Here is an 18,772-nt window from a genome sequence, read left to right as displayed (position 1 = left end):
CTGGCTACGTCTTCGGAGAGCGGCGGAGATCGAAGGCGGCTCCAAAGTCCAATCTGTTCGTTTCGAGTGGGAATCCGTCGCCGGAGCGTCGAACTCTGCTTCGGATCGAGCTTTCCTCGCCAGATCGGTAAAACCAGGCCCGGAAAATTCGTAGTGTCGCTGTCTCAGGAGATTCCAAGGCTGGTTGGACTGTAATCCGCGCCACTTTTTCTAGCCGTGCTTCTAGGTGCAGATCTGGGCTTGGATTTGTTTAGGGTTTGCGATCTCCGTAGGTAGGCAGGTGTTGTTTGTGTTTAGCTTCGAAATTTATGCTTTCTTTTGATCTCAAATATTAGGCATTGTGCCTTTTGTCTCGACATTTCAGTGAAAAGTGGAATTTGTTCCGAACACTGTAGTAGTTGCCGAATTGAGTGAGGGTTCAGTGGGTTTGGCAGCCATCGAAATCCCAGATTTTGTGTACTCGAACTGAGTGCCGTCCCCATTCTGGCATGATGTGGAAGCAACTCCTCAGTAAAATACCTCGGAAATCCTCCAAATCTGATACTTCTTCAGGTTCGCTTCGCGGCCATGGAGGCAATGATGGTGCGCCTTCGGGGGACGGGAACCAGATCCAGCGGACAAGCAGTGGTAATGTGCTTCCCTCACGGGCAACCACAACGAAGAGGACAGCTTCCGCTATCTTCCCTTCCAGTGTTGTCACCAGCATCGAACCTCTTCTTACATTCAGAGATGTTCCTGCTGCAGAAAAACAGAACCTTTTCCTCAGCAAGTTGAGCCTTTGTAATGTTATCTTTGATTTCTCAGATCCAAACAAGAATTCCTCGGAGAAGGAAATGAAACGGCAGGCGCTACTAGACCTCATTGATTATGTTGATGCCGGGACGTCTAAGTTCGTTGAACCTGTAATCTCTGCTAGCTGTCAAATGTTTGCTACTAACTTGTTTAGGGCCTTCCCTCCAAATTCACGAAGCAGCACTAGCGGTGGGGAGACCGAAGAGGAAGAACCAATGTTCGATCCTGCATGGCCCCACTTGCAACTTATTTATGATCTGTTGCTGAAGTTCATAGAGTCCTCATCATTTGATGCTAAGATAGGTAAGAAATATGTGGATCATTTCTTCATCGTGAAATTGCTTGATCTATTTGATTCTGAGGACCCCAGAGAAAGGGATTGCTTGAAAACCATCTTGCACAGAATCTATGGAAAATTTATGGTACATCGACCCTTCATTCGAAAAGCAGTCAGCAATATATTTTACCGGTTTGTGTTTGAAACAGAAAAGCATAATGGAATTGCAGAATTATTAGAGGTTTTTGGTAGTGTCATCAGTGGGTTTGCACTGCCACTGAAAGAGGAGCACAAAATCTTTTTGGTGAAGGCTCTGCTACCTCTTCATAAACCAAAGACATTAGGGGTTTATCTTCAGCAGCTAACGTGCTGTGTGGCACAGTTTGTGGAGAAAGAGCCTAAATTGATAAATTTGGTGATAAAGGGCCTATTGAAGTATTGGCCAATAACAAGTAGCCAGAAGGAAGTTATGTTTTTGAGTGAGTTGGAGGAAGTATTGGAGGCTACCAACATAGTGGAGTTCCAGGATTGTGTGGTTCCGTTGTTCCAGAGAATTGCTTTATGTGTCACCAACTCCCACTTCCAGGTGATAAAAGCTTTTCCCCCTACTTCTGTTGTTACTTTCCCTTTCTACATAAATATCTGTTATCTATAGCTGCTTTATGATTTCTTGTCAGTTGAATGAGCTTACAATACATTTCAAAAGGTCTACTTTTTACCCCGAAACTTTTGGTTTTATTGGAAATGATCACATGTGAAGAATTGAAATGTAGAATGAGCTCAAGTAATCTGTTTGTTACATACATCTTTATGGCTGTCTTATCCATGTTCTTCAAAATTCTAACCAAATGGTTGTCTACCAGTTTCTCCAACGATTGTGTGAAGTTTCATGTATGTCTCAAACAAGTAGATCGTTGTCAGCAATTTCTGAGACAACAAAATCACTGTGTGGTATTTTCTTGTTCACAGTTTTATCTAGAGTTGTCTCTCCTGTGACTTCTCAATTATGAGATTGAGTCATGGATATGCAATGTACATTGGGATCTTGCTAAACCCAAGTTCTTCATACAAGTTTCTGGGACTTACATAAAATTCTTTGTCTAGCATTGAGCAAATTATACTACTTCAGATAATGTGTGCCAATGACAGCCTTGCGGCGCCAATTATATTTTTTTAGCTATAAGTTGTGCACATACTCTTCTAGGTTACATAATTTGGTAGGAACTTGCACATGTCACCCCTTCCCGTTAGATAATTCTGCTATATTAAAGGAGGATTTCCATGCCTCTTATCTATCCTCATTGTCTCACCATGAGATTCTAGCAATTAATTTAGAAGCTTAATTAGCATTTAAAAAACAGTCGATACTAGAGAGCATAACAAGTATAGGATATTAGCCAATGTTATAAGTCATATCAAATAAACAGTTTTCTTTATAGTTCTTTCAATCGTATGAACAGGGAGTTTTTTCCCCCATACATCTGCGTTTGAGTTTTGCATTATATACCAGTATTATCAGACTGATGCTGTGATTATTTGGAGGGGAGCAAATATAAGGAAAATGAAATCATTAAGTGAAGAAAAAGAAAAACAATGAACTATAATATCTCATTTCCACTTTATTTCATTTTTATTGTTTACTTAGATTTAATTGAATGGAGGGAGATACTTACTACCTATTAGTGTTTATGAGATCTGTAAATTTAATTTCCCTCCATATATTCCTGAAATAAAATAAGAGAAAACAGATGGAAAGATTCTGTCCTCATATCTATTTCCTTCAATCATTTCGGTTGGAGGAATCATTGCACTAGTTAAATGGCAGTAAGTGAATTTGGTTTAACGGCAAATAACATGTTCTGGAGAGAGTTTATGCATATGCTTTAGAGGTTACCTTTCAGCCTCATGAAAATGTACAAGGCAACCACAAGATGGCACTAAAGCTTTCTCTCTTATTCAAATTTCTCAACAGACCTAAACATATTTGCTTGTAGTTCTTCTTTAGGTTTTTTTACTTATGCCAGCATTCATAAGATCAGCACCCGCTTTTATTATCGTTCCAATTCGTTAAAATAACTTATCTAATCACTGGTAAACATTTTTTAGGTCGCTGAGAGAGCCCTATTCTTGTGGAACAATGACCATGTCATTAATCTGGTTTCGCAAAATCGACAAGCAATAATGCCACTTATTTTCCCAGCCCTAGAGAGGAACATCCAATGTCACTGGAATCAATCTGTTCTTAACCTGACACAAAACGTGAAGAAAATGTTACCAGAGATGGATCCAGAACTCTTTGTAGCATGTGAAAGACAACATCATGAGGACGAAGAGAAGCGTAAGGTAACAGAGGAGACACGGAGGATGATCTGGGAGCGTCTGGAGACTATTGCATCCTTCCAGTCAGTGACTGGGAACACACCCGTCCTGGTAAGACCTACAATCACCCCATCGATAACTGCTGTTCTTTCATAAAAATATTAGAAAACCAGAAGGAAATCCGAAAGAGTGGCTTGCTTTAATGTATGCCACTGTTGGGATTTGTTTTCATATCTCTAGTTCAGAAATCCTCTCAGTGATGATAATGCTTGTAAGTAATTGAAACCTTTCTGTGTGCTTGGTCTTATTGAAGAGTATTTGCTGCTTTACTTCTCTCTGTAGATATGCACGATCACTTCCCTGAACCGAGTTTTACTACTCCATTTTGTTAGAGTTTTAAAATTTAATTACTTTTGTTGTCTTTGAGGTTTTCTTGTTCATATCTAAAGAGGGTTTCAATGGAGACTTTTATGGCGATTTAAAATGGTTGTTCATGAAAGTTCCAAGGAGATACTTGTTTATTTAGGATCCATTTGTTTCTCATAAACAAGTTTTGGAAGTAAACATTTATTACAGAAGGGCAAAATACCAATACATACATGCCTAGAGGAAAGACTGATCTTTATTTATAATCTCCGAGGTGTTGGTTCTCAGAGATATATGTATAACTTTTCATCTCCTCTGGAAGTTGAACATCTTGATCGAAAAGCCAAAGAGGAACGCGAAAAGCACAGGAAATGCGACGATTGCTGTTGCTACCACGCCTAGAAAGTTATGCCTAAACCCAAAATAACTCCTCACAAACTCTGCAACAGAGGGACCATCTTCGAGTTTCTCGTGCACATCTCCAAACTGCGACACGACCAATCCATACAAGGTCCAAGCAACCGGACAGATCCAGTAATACCACCTCCACCATACTGGAATTTGCTGTAACAAACAAAGAAGAAACAAATGTGCTTGAGTTGATGATTTCACCACACTTTGAGATGAGACATACCCAACCGATAAGTGATCGAAGTTTCTAACTTACGGGGCGAGGGATAAGAAACCCGGAGAAGAGGTTCCATATCGCGTAAAAGGCAGCAGAAACAATGGATGCAATGTGGTGGTTGGGAGTTAACCCCACAGCCATCATTCCATAAAATGTGAAGTAGAGGAGTGTGAAGTACATGAAGAATATGTACCAGAAGAACTTTGCGGCCGTCCACTCGAATCCGATCATCGAGTAGACTATCACGCCGTATATCAATGCTTGTACCAAAATATATGGAATTTCAATTGTAACCTGTGAATGGAAGACTACAAACTCAAGCAGCTGCACACTTGACAAAACCATGTAATAGAGAATGATACTTTCGGAGATACTTACTTGCCCGAAGGCGTATGGCAAAGCCGAGTACATCCCTGCGGCTCTTTCCCTATAAAATACTGTTCGTTCAATGGCCACAACCGGTTGAACCGATGAAGAATTTTGTACCCCGATAAATAGGACAGCAGCATACATCGAACCCATGGCATTGAATAGATCCTGTTGCCTAGACCTGCAATTGTGAAGTTTTGTTGAAATTCTTAACCTTGCAATCCTTTAGAAACTAGTAAAACTGGAACAAGAGAGATTGTTTAGGTATCTCACATTGCGAAAAGGATTTACCTTTTCTGGCCAAGGTCCCAAAATATAGATCCGAATAACAAGGCTATGATGGTTGTAAAGAAAAGCCTCATTGCAGTGTATGGAGGATTTCGCCAATACGATAAGTGTTGCTTCCAAAGGCATGCCGAGCATTGCCCGATAAAAGACTGAGAGTACTGAGTCGGAAAGTAGAGATCACTTGAACCCGGGGGAGGCGAACTCAACTCCTTTATCAGATTCTTGTTTCTCCTATACAAGGCAGGACAAATTCACATACAACATACTTAAATGGAGAATTTTGAAAATGTAATGGCGGCAAGAAGAGAACTCACTGGTACAACTCTGAGCTCTTGTATACTTCACTGAAATTAACACCTAGTGCATTTTCTTGCATCTCTGTAGTCACTTCTAACATCCAAGTTGCGGGATTGTAACCGTCTTTTATCTTCGTCACGCCATTAATTCCCTTTGCGAATAAACAACTTAACATCGTCAATTGTTGCTGCCCTGTCAATCTTTTACTGAAGAATTAAGTATGTTTCTTCTGGTACCTACCTCAAAGTAGCTTATAAGATGACACGAATGGCGGCCGAGTGCACCAACATATATTTCTTCTCCGCCTCGCTTCATTAGGAAGAGCTACAATTTGAAAAACAGAGAAACAGATAAGTCTTAGGATGGATCTACCAGACAAACAGTGCAAAATATTGAGCACTAATTTGATTGAAGAAACTCCATCACCTCATCAAAAGCTTCGAATATGTCGATGCTGGGCTGGTGGATAGTACACACTACAGTCCTCCCGGTATCGACAGTGTTCCTAACAGTTCTCATGACAATGGCTGCAGCCCTTGCGTCGAGCCCAGAGGTGGGTTCATCCATGAATATAATGGATGGGTTGGCAACAAGCTCCACTGCAATAGTGAGCCTCTTTCGTTGCTCAGTTGATAACCCATCTACTCCGGGCAGTCCAACAAGTGCATTTCTGAGTGGTGCCAACTCTACAAGCTCCATCACCTCTTCGACAAACATCTGCAAGAGTGTATATTCAATTACACTTCAAATGATCAGATATGGTCTCGTCGATCTGTTTAGTCTAGGACAAACCTTCCGAGTTGCAGAATCGACATCAGCAGATAACCTAAGCCATGCTGAGTAAACAAGAGACTCGTAAACCGTCACATGGGGAGAGTGGATGTCATTTTGCTCACAGTAACCTGATATGCGAGCAAAAGTCTCCTGTTTCTTAGGGTAACCAGATATAGTAATATTTCCTTCTATGTATCCACCAGTTTTGCGACCGGCTAGTACATCCATTAGTGTTGTTTTGCCGGCACCACTCACACCCATCAGAGCAGTCAGGACTCCGGGCCTAAAAGAACCACTTACACCCTTCAAAAGTTCCAAACGGTCTTCTACCACCCCTTGAGCTTTCATTTCCTAAAGTTCAAACAAAATTGTAAAGGGTGAGTTTCCCCAATGAAACAGTTGATGAAACTACTTTTCTAAATGAATAAATACTTGTGGCATGTCGACGGAATATCTTATGTTTTCAAAGGTGAGAGCGAGGGGAGTGAACGGAAGGACCATTCCCTTGTTTTGATCAAGAGATGCAATTGCATTGATGTTTTCTGAAGAATGACCAGAAGAATTCCTTTCTCTAGATGATGGTTCTACCCCTTCTCCTGTCAGATTGGCATGTTTTTCCTTTAATGATTCTTCAGACAGAGATGGTTGAGATTTCCCATAAGCTGCAAGTGTAAAATAGTCGATCAGAATTCAACTCGAAGTCGAAGTCATAGAACACAAGATAAAATGCTATGAAGGAGAATGTACTCACGTTTTAGATAAGTGAGTGCAACTGTGAAAAGCGCATTGAACAGAAGAATATAACCGACTAGAGCCGCAAATCCAATCCAATACCATTTTGCTTCAGTAAAAACTCCGCGGGATTTCAAAACTCTTACTCCTAGTGACTCTGTTGTCTGTGGAAGTATCTGCATCAAAACACAAGTCACATTTCTTCACTAAAGGTTTCAATGAAGTTAGTTACAGACTTCTTGGATACAGTTCTAGTGTGCTCACATGACTCCATCTATGTCCTAAGAATTCATTTGTCGATATTGCATTATGCGAGTACATTAGCGGTGAGATCCAATAACCCCAAATCCACCATTTCTTCACTTGATCTACAGCAGATGGGAGGATAGATAATATCAATTAGTGATTTCTAAGCCATGACACTAATGTACGCACGCATGCACGCATGCACGCAAGCAAGCAATTAGATATGCAAAAGTAGAAAAATTAAGGAATCATCATCACTCACGTCGGGAAAGAATGAAACCACCAAGCACAAGAAGAATGAGCACCACAAAGGCTCCAAAGGTATTTGCGACAATCAAATTCCTAGCTACTGCAGCAATGGCACGGAATAGACCAGAGGCCATCTGATTTGCTGCCAGTAGCACCAGATAGTGCTTAAACAACCTTCAGGAGAGGTATTTTAGATATGTGAATTACTTTGTCGAGTATGAAATGGATCTTTCAAGTTCTTCTTACCTTCCAACATTTGGATCAAATCCTATGGCATAATAAGTTGTGAAAACCCACACTGCAACTTCGACGAATGAATAGGGAATTTTAAGAATCCATGTAGGTATTGCATATGCCCATGCAGGATAAAATAGGAGATCCCTTTGCTTGAAGAAAACAGGAAGCTTTAAAATGGTCATGGCGAGTTCGGACATACCATTAAACATGACCATGACTACTCCAAAGAAAAGTGCTCCCATGTATATTCCACCATCGCCCACGGAATCATGGTGCATTTTAGTACGGAAGAAGACTGTCATTGTGATCAAGGCCATGATGGAAATCTGTAGAAAAGTTACAAAATATATAAGAATGCTAATCTAATCATCAAACTAAACTGAAGCCATCCAATGAAGTAACCCACTTGAAATGCTTTGAAGATGTAGACGAATGAGTTTCTCTTCATTAGCAATAATTCTCTATCAATGTTGGCCTTTAACAGTTCCTTGTTGCTAACCCCGTATTTTGTGGCTGTAAGAGCAGCAGGATGGCTCTTACTCTTATCATATGGGATAGCAATTTCCTCTGCAATGGCGCGACCGACATGGAATGATTGGAATGCTTCAGAAAATACTCTAACAGGAACATATCTGTAAGGCTCATCATGGTGTGCCCAGTATTGCTGTTGATCCTTCCTCGATGTTACCTTTGCACCAAATAAAATTCACTATTAACTTTAGATGTGAAGGATAATAAATCAATTGAATCGAACCATTTGACTGCAAACCTACTTCTTGTAGGAAATCTGCAACACCCTTCCTCTCCGGGCATTTGAAGCCCATAGACTCAAAGAATTCGAGTACATTCTCTCGCGGGCCATGATACACAACTTGCCCATCAGAGAGAAGAATGATGTCGTCGAAGAGGTCATAGGTCTCCGGTGCCGGCTGCAGTAGAGATATAACGGCAGTTCCACTAAGAATGTGAATAGATTGCCTGAGGGAGTTTACTATCTGATAAGTCGTTGAGCTGTCCAAACCAGTTGATATCTCATCCATGAATAGAGCTCTTGCAGGTCCAACAAGCATTTCACCTAAGTCGAACAATATCAGGATTCATGGAACACATGAAGAAGACACAGGAAGCACCAAACAAATGCAGACATTAATTACATCTGCACTTGTTCTACCTGTTGTAACACGCTTCCTTTGCCCACCAGAAATGCCTCTCAGCATTTCGTCTCCCACCATGGTGTCAGCACAAACCTCCAAACCTAGTATCTACAAGTTCGAAGAACGAACGAGCATGAAAATTGTGAAACTTTTTTGCTCTGGCACGAATTATCTTAGGTGTTTATAATCAAATATCTCAAACAACATTACTAAATTAGGCAGTAATATACCTTGAGTACATAATCTGTAATCACATTGGTTTCTTGTCCTTCTATTGAAGATGCCTGCTCATTCATTATAGAAATTTCATCAGCAAGTTTTCTTAGTTCAATCGATATACAGAGGCAATATATACCGAAAGGTAGGGAAGTGAAGAGTCTAACCTTCATGAAAACATCTAGGTCTGGATCTGGCTTAATGTTTGCTGCTTTCTCTCGCCTAGCCAACTCAATTAACATATCTGCAAATTATTGACAGACAAAGTTCATTCGAAGCTAGCGAGTACCAAGTCCTTGGCACCAACTCCTTGAATTAGGCGGCGCTTACCATGTCGAGTACCAACTCCTTGACACCTAGCAGAAAAGGCTAACGTCTCACGAACTGTCATCTCTCCGATGTGAAGATCATACTGGCTGATGTATGCAGCAGTTCGTTCAGGGACAAATTCATGCATTTCATGGCCATTGTAGGTCACCTTTCCGGTCGTCTGCCATTATTGTTTGGTTAACAATTCAGTTACAAGCTAATAAGCAAGACTGACGCAGTAATGTGTAAATGGAAGAACAACATATAAACCTCCTTTTACCTTGAGTTCAGAGTCGAGCTTTCCGGCCAATGCCAACAACAATGTGGTTTTTCCTGATCCAGGAGGACCTAAGAGCAATGTCATCCTGTTCGTCATCAAGTTCAATCAAGTGTCTTGGTCAGAATTCAGAAAGAAAGCTAGATGAAGGAATCATAGTAAAAGAAGGGTTTTTTTTTTTTTGTTCTGTTTTGTGCTGAGAGATGAAAGTAGAAGAAAATACCTGCGGGGCTTGATGATCCCACTGACATCGTGAAGGATCGACAAAGGTCTCTTTCTACTTGGAAGTATTCGCAAAAGATTTGCATAGCCCTTTTTTTTATTTTACACGAGCAAGAACAAGCGCAAGGGTTAGTGGCAAATCGCTCTTCCTCTTGAAAGTTAAGATGCAACTGCTTTTTAGGTGAATCTTTATACCTCGAGCACGTTGATGATGGAATTGAAGATGGTCGGCAATCCTCCGTCGCCGACGTAGGTCTCCGCTTCGACGGTGAGGTTCTCGTACCTCACTTCGATGTCCGGCAGGTCGAGCCCCACCCTGGAATCAACAGAACAGGACAAAATTGAGAAGCAGACAAAAAGCAACACCAGCAGGAAGAGAGAGAGTGAGAGTGAGATGCCTGACCGTTGGATGCGGTCCTTGAGCTTGAGCAAGAAGCGCTCGTTGTCCTCCTCGGCCACGTGGAGGAGGCGCTCGAGGAGGACCCGCCGCTCCCGGAACCCAAGCTTCTTGACGTCGACCTCCCGCAGCCCGGAGGCGCCGCCCTCGTCGGGCAGCGAGAGGATGCCGCGGCGCACGCGGTCGAAGGTGGGCAGCTTCTCCAGCGCCGCCCACCGGAGCGCCTCCTCGTCATCCTCCGCCGACCGCTCCCTCGACGACCGCGAGAACACCGACTCCTCGGCTCTCCGCCACACTGAGCTGCTCCGCCGCATGCTCCCCAGCCGGTGCACCTCGCTCGTCTCCATCTCCTCTTCCCAAGACGACGCCTTTTTGGCAAAGCTTGTCCCCTGACAAAGATTGCAACTTGGAAGTCGAACTTATAGGGCCCAATGGAGCATTTATTATCGTGTGAGCTACACATGGAAGAGTGGAGAAGAAGCTGCTGTGAATGAAGCTTCCGGCCATGGTCAGAGCAGCACGAGTGGCTAACAATGGCAAGCGTGTGCTTTTTAGAGAAGATTCCGATTTGGTGATTTGACGAAGCATGACATTGCATTAAAATATAAAACACGTATAGAAGGATCTACGTCAGGTAGATTGATGGTGGAACCGCCGCCACCGAACCAGGGCGTCAACCTTACTGTTCAGGGACAAGAAAAATGGCTTGACGGAGCAGATTTGCGGGAGAGGATAAAGTTCGAACCTCGATGAAGTCGAGCAATATTCTCTTTCGTCGTGGTTAATTATAATTTTTTAATTTACTTCATCATAAATGATCGTAAAATCGATCGTATGAAACTGTTGGGATGACGAATTCTACTAAAAAAAAGAAACAAGAAAACATACCTTAAATTGAATAATAGATTTAGATTTTGTCCTTGCTCCCAGATTCTTATTGCAAAAATTAGAGAGAGAAGGAAATGGTCCTATTTTTTTAAAGAGAAGTCTTCTTTTTTTTATTTTTGTCAAAAATAAAATATAATTCGTATTTTTCTTTCGTTTTCGTTTTAATATATTTTATTTTATTTTTAAAAATTATGGTTGTTCCAGATTCCTTAGAAGTACTTGTTACATATCTTAAAATTAATTAAATTAAAAATGCACTAATGAATCAGTTGAATGTATCATTCAAGGAATCTTAATTGAATAAAATTGAAGCATGATATTAAATTTATTTATTAAACAATTAATGCATGAAACATTATTAAATTAATCATCTAGAATGTGTTACCATCTATCAACCAAATAAATGAAATCTTGCTTAAAATTAATTGTCTCTTGTTCTTTATGAATTCATGAGTTTGATAGAATAAGCTGGTTTAAATAAAATTGTAAAAATAAATTTGAAGAATTTGTTGCTATTGGGATATGGTTTTGTATTTAGTAAAAAAATTATATATTATTATTATTATATTCAAATAATGTATATTTAATTTTTAGTTGTTAGGAGTTTAGTTTGCTAAATGAGTGTCAAATACATTACTCAAATCGAATGACTTAGATTAAGACACGCAATGGATTAGATGAGTTATACTTGTTGGAGGACTCGATCAAGTCAAGTGTGCTAAGTGACATGAGTGAGTCAACAGAGTGGACACAATAAGGTAAGGGAGTTGGGCAAATTGATGGATTGAACAATTTGGATGGCCAACACTAATTCGGCTAGATAAGTCAATTGCATTGCTCGAGTTTATCGAGTCAAATAGGATGAGTGGGAACAGGTTGAGCTAGACACCCTTGTCACATTCGATAGACTAGTTGAGGTTAGATGTCAAATGGTTAGTTTGAGCTAGGTTGGTTAGATGAACTAGTTGAGTTGAACAAATCAAATGAGTTGTATTAGTTGCTTGCCAGTCTGATAGTCAAATGGGTTTGTCAAATTGGTCAATAAATTAATTGTAGATGTGGCGATTGAAATAAAAAAATAGGTAATCCAATTGTGTGGGCATGTGAGATGAGATGGCAGAGTCGTTCATTCGTCCATCGGTCCAAATTTTTTAAATATTAAAAATATTTTCAAAGATAATAAAATTATATTTTTTTAAAAAAAAATTGAAAGTTAATGATAATATCTTTAAGAAGATTGATAGTTAATCAAGGCATATACCCTTTCAAACTCCTCTAGAATGTGTTACAACGTGTCAACCAAATCCAAATAAATGGGATTTGGTTGATAATAATAATAATAATAATAATTGTTTTGTTCCTCATGGGTTAAATAGAATAAGTAGCTTCGACTAGATACAACAGCAGAATATCTATGTAGTCTCTTAAATATCTAAGATTTAAGTTTCAATATGAATTTCCGAGAGATTAACCTAAGAACATTTGATTGTTGGAGCATCTGATACAAACTACACTTCCTAATTTATCTTAATGGATGATAAAAATTTTCTATGGGACCGAATCGATCACTCTTAGAATTAATCGATCCGAAAGATTGGATACTTAATGTCAACTACAAAAAAATAACTTTCTATTTATTTGGAAAAATAAATTTAAAATATAATTTATTCTTATAGGAATATGCAGTTTCATATTTAGTAAAAAAAAAATTTCTTTATGTATTATTATATTCAAATAACGTAAGTTCTTATTTTTCTAAAATAAAAAGATACATTTAAATCTGAAATGCACGTGGAGTTTGCCAAATTAGGCGATCAAACACAATAGAAAATGTACTAGGAGAGCTGTACATGTTGGATGTGCTAAGGTAGCGTTTGGTTTTAGAGACAGGGACACAAATACAGAGACAGAGTAGAAATTTTTGTCTCTATCCTCGTTTGGTTTTGAGAGACAGATACAGAAATAGGATTTATGTCTCCGTCTTTGTCTCCATTTCTGCCCACTGTAAAAATGGGGACATTGAAATGGAGACGGAGACAAAAACTACCCATCTCTGCTTCCGGCACCGTCGCACTGCCGTCCGATCACCGCCGGCCGCTAGGCCGGGCGCGTTGGACGCGCAACTCGCCGGCGCTCCGGCCGGCGTCGGATTGTGGCGGAAATCCGGCTGGAATCCGACAAAAAACAGAGCCCTGCGCGCCCCAGCCACTGTTGGCCGGATTCCGGTCGGATTTCGGCCGAATCGGGGTCGGAGTACGACTGCGGTCGACACGTCCGGCGCGTCGACCGCGGCCGGACTCCGACCCCGATTCGGCCGGAATCCGACCGAATCGGCCGTCCCGGGCGCGTTGGACACGCATCGGCCAACAGTGTCTCTGTCTCTGTATTACCAAACACGATACAGAGACCATTGTAAATGCGTCCCTGTGTCTACTGTATTTCTGTATTTCTGTCTATTGTAAACCAAACGCAGCCTATTAGGCACAACAAGATAACGGAGTTGGACAAATTGATAAATTAGGCAATTTGGATGGGCTAACACTAGTTGGACTAGGTAAGTCAATTGCATTACACGAGTCTCTTGAGTCAAATGGGGACAAGGTAAGCTCAACACACTTATCACCTTGGGACTAGAAGTCAATTGCATTCCATGAAAAACATGCATGCTTTTATTATTATTATTTTAAAAAATCTAAGTTATGCTAGAAAAGAACAACCAAGGAATCAAAATTCTTTTATTATTTTTTTTACGTTTAATCAATAGAACATATGAGCTTGGATTAAGAAGCGGAAATTGAAATGAATGAGACTGAATAACATGAAAATGGTCCATCCTATCATAAGACTGAAGTATCAATATTTACTACCATGTTAACTTGTTCATACGGTGATTGTAAAGAAGTAGAGCTTCAAGACGACAGCAAGAGCCAACTGCAGCAGAAATATTCCGGCGACGATTAGGAACCACCTCTCTCCAGATGACATAATGTGTGCGCGAAGATTGAGTGCGAGGAAGGTTGCAGACATGAATCCTGCAATGCCGACGATCACCCATCTGAAGATTTCCACGGGCACAATGGAGAGGCACTGCAATGCACAATAATGACAGATGAACAAAATAGTTACGAGCTAAATTTTTATTCTAATGTAATCAAACAAATCTGTTGTTGGTATACACTAATAGAGCAACAGTGAGACCTACGTAATAATAGGAGCTATGGCTACAATAACCCCACAAAAGGCCATATATCCTTTGATTGAGAACATATGAAAAATCTAAATACATTAAGATGTATAAATTTTAACGAATCCATCTGGAACAGTCTATCCAGTGGTTGTGACTAAGAAGGCCAATCCAAGTCTAAGCATCTACAACATTATATGGAACAACACAAACAGCAAAGAAAATTGTAGCTACAGATAGATTACTTCCTCAAAGTATTAACAAGAGAGGGGTATGCTGAGCTTTCAATTCCTTGAGTACCTTGTCGATGATCTTGGTTGTGCTCACAGAAAAGGTTATAAACATGAACCAGATGTGACCGATTTTAACAATCAAGGATAGAGTATCAGTCATTTGAAACCCAATCAGAGCTTTTAGATGGCAATAGCAAGGAAAGAGAGCCTTCAAATAACTCAAGAGTGGTTGACAATAGGGGTGAAACTGAATCAAATTGGATCAAAACAATTCAAGTTACAGAAAGAAACCCAATCTCAATATCCAACAAAATAAAATTGATGGAGAAAGAGAAAAAAAAAAAGAACGCAAGCTTATTTTTTCAGTTCAGTTTGGCAAAACCAAACCAGAAAGGATTCAGATTGCCAAAAAAAAGAAGAAAAAGAAAATTTCACGATGGAACCAATCTTTTTTTTTAAAAAAAAAGGAAGCAATTTTTTGGGTTCAATTTGGGTCAGGTTTTTGTGTTATTCAGTGCAAGGACCAAAGAATATCCTCTCTCACATATTTATATAGTATATCGTGTATGTACAATAACTACAATAGGAGATATCATATGTGATATATATGACATGGTTTATGATATACATGACATATAGTATATATTATGATACAGAAGTGAACCAGGCTGTGTTCTGGGTTTTGATGTTCATATACAAACCTGAAAACCACACTGAAATTCCCAAAAAACTGGAGTTATAAGTCAATTCATTTTCCAGGTTGAATCAGATAGGTTTTTCTGCCCATCTCTACTTGAGATGTAAGCTATGGCAATGATGCAAAGAAGTTCTAAAATCAAATAATGTGAATGATCCTTAGTCTAAATCATGATAAGTACACAAAGAAGAAACAATAAATAAATGTAACATATAGCCTTACCAGAGCAGGAATGAATACAAACAAGGAATAGCCATATAAACACCAAAGTTGAACAAGACCAGATGGCGTTGAGAAGTATTTAAGTATGATGTATAAACCAAGGGGGACAAAGGTGACATAGCCATAGAATAAACCAGCAGACCAAGTGACCAAATTGACATCATAGTCCCACTCTTTATGCTGCAACTTGTGTGCTAAATATGTGACAAATGTGCCAATGGCAGCTGCCACAAAGATCAAAGTGGTGCATATCCAGAATGGACCATATCTGCAAAAAGTAGCAAAAGCAGTTAAAACTACAGACTTACTGGTATTGCAACTTGTTTATCTCATCTAGGCTGAAAGGCTTCAAGAACAAAGAGGGGTGTATGTTCACAAACAATGAGATGAAATATTCTCAAAATATAGAAAATAGAAACTTAAATGCGTCAGATTTAGAACTAACAAGATGGTATTTGATGGATTGTGAATCACAATGACAATCAGGATCTAATACACAATACAAAGGCCACAATCCCCAGTATGTCTGGTTCAATCCTACAATGAGTCTCAATTGAAATGGAAATTCTTTTGCATTTCAGTTCATGTTTTTCTAGATCAAAAGCACATCTTGTTTCCCCCAAAGTGTTCCTCTGTGGTCAACCTCAGTGATGCAATACTACAAAATGACCCTTAAAATTTACCTTAAGTATGAAGAATGTTCCTGTCTAAGGGTGGTATGGATATGTGGCATCTCAGAAAGCATTCAACATTTACAAAAGGATAAGCATTTAGGGATATATTTTGATAGTCTATGAATTCTACTGAAATTTTTGGCTCGGGGGGGGGGGGGGGGGGGGGGGGGGGGGGGGGGGGACTGAAACTTTACTACAATATCTTCAATAGTCAATTAGCTTATTATATGGAAAATACTGGAACTCATTTCAAAAATATGTGCAGTACTGCTTGGTAAAGTTTTCTTCACATTTCTAACAAAATATCTGCAAATTTGAGCGAAAATGCCCAAAAAACTAAATACTTTATTATTTCAAAGAAGAAATTGAATTTGCAATGTCTCTTGCGACTACAACTCTGGTTGCATGGGCACCTACATGATATTCACTAGAACTGTCATGACAGGCATCCTAAACAAAAGTAAATCGATATGAAAGTCTATATAGTTAAATCTAGCTTTATTAGTTGGTAAATTCTTCTCTTGGGATCCTTCTTTATCCATTGACCAATTTTCTAATAGTCATTGACTGCCAAGTTAAAATTATTGGATGACAAAATGAGACATTGAATTAGAAGCTGAAATACTGTAATGTTTCCATTTCCCAATCCCTTCAACAAGTTACCAAAGTGCAATAGGAGGGAAGTGTAGATATTTGTTATCTTCCTAAGTAACGTGATCCAGTACCATCAATCTAAAAATGAGCTTCATGGGAATATGCTGACAAGTCCCAACTCCAAGGCAGGATAGAAGGTTTCCTGATGGCATGTGAAATTTATCTACCTGATTGGGAACCTCGGCTTAGGTGTATAAACTAGAGCAACGTAGAGAAAATTGGAAGAACATCTCTAAGGAAGTTTGTGGCCCACTTCGTTGGCATGAATTGACATGATATCCTCAATGGTCAAAGATAAGTCAACATCATCCAAAGCCTACTAGTCTCGCAGTGACAATTGTAAACACAACTTCCGTATATATGAATATCATGAACTAAGCTCTAACCTTTCCATATGCCATTAAGTTTAAACAGAATTCATTTAATTCAGTGAGGTAGAACTATGCAATGGCTATTGAATTTCAAACATCCAAGTTGCAGAAAGGAAACATAAGCCTAAGAAATGATAAGGCCTATGTTACAAATTGATAACGAGATGATGGTTGAAAAATTCATAATGAAATGAACCTAAAGGTTTCACATGAAAGTAGTTGACTGGACGAATTTGCCACATTTAGCGTGGGAAGGCAGGATTAGCTAGTAACTAAAAAATAAAAAAATTGAACCAGCATATTAGAAGAAAAATATATAATGCAAACAATGCACATACAGGTCCGGATTATCAGATGTCTTCTCAGTGAAAGTCCCTCTGAACGGGAAAAGGGAATCTTTAATCCTTTCCAGAACATCAGCAGTATCGACGTCGAAATAAGGTTTGTAAGCACCCACAGTGAACGAATGCATCCATCCCGACTGCTGAGGTTCATCGGAGCTCCCATGCGCTGGCTTCGAGAACGTATCTACCAAATCAAAACCCCGGCTCCTAATGAGAATCCAAGGGAAAGCACTTCCAGAAACAACACGATCGAATACGCAAGAAAAGGTACCGTCGGCATCGGAAGGGGGGCGGAAGACAGGAATCTTGCCCTGGGAATCCGAAGCCGGTGGAAAGGTCTGCAAATTGGACTCTGCAGCAAAGCAACCAAGCAAGAGGACAGCGATTTGAGATAGTAATTTGACAGAAGATTGCCATTCTTAGGTCGATTGTACCTTTGAACTTGAGGGTGACGTGATCCGAACCGGAGACAACGGCCTGGCAAAGGAGATCAAACGAGATCGAATCAGATCCGGGAGGATAAGACGAGAGGAATCGAAGAGGAAAGACATACTGTACCGGAACGGATCCAGAAACGATGTTATTCCCGCCGCTGTTGTCGTCTCCGATGGAGGTGTAGCCGCCGCTCGACATCATCTTCGCTCTTCTTCGGAGAACTCGCCGTCGAAGGAAAGCTTTCCAGATCCAGTCCAGCAACGAGCCAACGACGAGGAGAAGACTCGAAAAGAAATAGACCGAGTCAGAGTTGAACCCGACGCTACGAGACCTATAAATATCTCGCTCGAATCAGACTGAACCGGGGTCCATCAATCAATACTACATATAAATATAATTTAATAATATTTACAGTATAATTCAATAACCTTTTAAACGTATACAAAATTTTAAAAAATGCACCTTATTTTTATTATTAAAACGGCGATTTAAATCGAAAAAGGGCATCTATCTTCATTTTTATCTCTAAAAATCATAGAACAATCTTTCAAATAAATATTAGTTAAAATTAGAATTGATCAAATAATATTATAAAATTATGGTAATATAGAACAGTTGCTAAATTTATTTAAAGTAATTTTAATTCAAACTGTTGTAATTTTGGCTAAAGTTATTATAATAATGATTGCATATAAATGGTTTCTGAATAAAAAAATAAAATAACACACACTTTTAAATTTTAAAAATAAACTGTCTGAAAATAAAAACCATTTTTTTATTTTTATCCTTTAAAAATTATATAATTCTATCCCTGGGATCCTACGCTTAGTTTCACGAACCGTCACGTGATTTCACGTGGTGGCCTTCACCTAAAGTTTGTTCACACTGCGACACAGTACCTCATATTCCAACTGCATCTCC

At 39.5% G+C, this 18,772-nt stretch overlaps 3 protein-coding genes across 5 annotated transcripts; 1 reads left to right on the top strand and 2 right to left on the bottom strand.

The window, feature by feature from the left end:
* Positions 1-23: 23 nt before the first annotated feature.
* LOC141831469 (serine/threonine protein phosphatase 2A 57 kDa regulatory subunit B' kappa isoform-like) lies at positions 24-3,811 on the top strand. The gene is made up of 3 exons (XM_074718826.1): positions 24-272; positions 365-1,655; positions 3,176-3,811. Exons 2-3 carry the CDS (start codon positions 489-491, stop codon positions 3,542-3,544), a joined length of 1,536 nt encoding a protein of 511 aa, XP_074574927.1. The 5' UTR covers positions 24-272; positions 365-488; the 3' UTR covers positions 3,545-3,811.
* Positions 3,812-3,872: 61 nt separating this feature from the next.
* LOC141831468 (ABC transporter G family member 36-like) lies at positions 3,873-10,540 on the bottom strand. Of its 2 annotated transcripts, XM_074718825.1 has the most exons (23): positions 10,156-10,539; positions 9,948-10,068; positions 9,754-9,842; positions 9,534-9,618; positions 9,275-9,434; positions 9,112-9,188; positions 8,959-9,012; positions 8,746-8,836; positions 8,348-8,649; positions 7,981-8,262; positions 7,584-7,900; positions 7,351-7,511; positions 7,107-7,210; positions 6,862-7,018; positions 6,543-6,772; positions 6,129-6,461; positions 5,763-6,053; positions 5,577-5,660; positions 5,354-5,487; positions 5,043-5,270; positions 4,761-4,932; positions 4,422-4,676; positions 3,873-4,318 (listed from the first exon to the last, which is right to left on the bottom strand). In XM_074718825.1, the coding sequence occupies exons 1-23, from the start codon at positions 10,494-10,496 to the stop codon at positions 4,061-4,063; spliced, it is 4,326 nt and encodes a 1,441-aa protein (XP_074574926.1). In that variant the 5' UTR covers positions 10,497-10,539; the 3' UTR covers positions 3,873-4,060. The 2 variants fall into 2 exon arrangements, with proteins under 2 accessions (XP_074574926.1, XP_074574925.1); XM_074718824.1 differs by having other exon boundaries at positions 4,422-4,932; positions 10,156-10,540.
* Positions 10,541-13,747: 3,207 nt separating this feature from the next.
* On the bottom strand, positions 13,748-18,770 carry LOC141831470 (uncharacterized). 2 transcript variants are annotated; one of them, XM_074718829.1, is made up of 7 exons: positions 18,751-18,770; positions 17,975-18,182; positions 17,851-17,893; positions 17,688-17,768; positions 17,411-17,600; positions 15,374-15,641; positions 13,748-14,124 (listed from the first exon to the last, which is right to left on the bottom strand). In XM_074718829.1, the coding sequence occupies exons 1-7, from the start codon at positions 18,753-18,755 to the stop codon at positions 13,918-13,920; spliced, it is 1,002 nt and encodes a 333-aa protein (XP_074574930.1). In that variant the 5' UTR covers positions 18,756-18,770; the 3' UTR covers positions 13,748-13,917. The 2 variants fall into 2 exon arrangements, with proteins under 2 accessions (XP_074574930.1, XP_074574929.1); XM_074718828.1 differs by having other exon boundaries at positions 17,411-17,768.
* Between the last annotated feature and the right edge of the window lie 2 nt (positions 18,771-18,772).

The sequence above is a fragment of the Curcuma longa genome, chromosome 7 (assembly GCF_044706935.1).
Source record: "Curcuma longa cultivar G26 ecotype Majalengka, Jawa Barat chromosome 7, ITB_CL_G26_1.1, whole genome shotgun sequence".
NCBI lineage: Eukaryota > Viridiplantae > Streptophyta > Magnoliopsida > Zingiberales > Zingiberaceae > Curcuma > Curcuma longa.
Note: the sequence above shows the minus strand (reverse complement) of the source record. Positions and strands in the feature narration are given on the sequence as shown.

Coding starts and splice junctions, on each gene's coding strand:
- LOC141831469 (XM_074718826.1), top strand. CDS start 489: ATGATGTGGAAGCAACTCCTCAGTAAAATACCTCGGAAATCCTCCAAA. Junction 1,656..3,175: donor TCACCAACTCCCACTTCCAG/GTGATAAAAGCT, acceptor AACATTTTTTAG/GTCGCTGAGAGAGCCCTATT.
- LOC141831468 (XM_074718824.1), bottom strand. CDS start 10,496: ATGGAGACGAGCGAGGTGCACCGGCTGGGGAGCATGCGGCGGAGCAGC. Junction 9,843..9,947: donor CCATCATCAACGTGCTCGAG/GTATAAAGATTC, acceptor AATAAAAAAAAG/GGCTATGCAAATCTTTTGCG. Junction 7,211..7,350: donor TGGTTTCATTCTTTCCCGAC/GTGAGTGATGAT, acceptor CATCTGCTGTAG/ATCAAGTGAAGAAATGGTGG.
- LOC141831470 (XM_074718828.1), bottom strand. Junction 17,894..17,974: donor TCGTTTCTGGATCCGTTCCG/GTACAGTATGTC, acceptor CTCCTTTGCCAG/GCCGTTGTCTCCGGTTCGGA. Junction 15,642..17,410: donor ACATCTGATAATCCGGACCT/GTATGTGCATTG, acceptor TACTTTTTGCAG/ATATGGTCCATTCTGGATAT.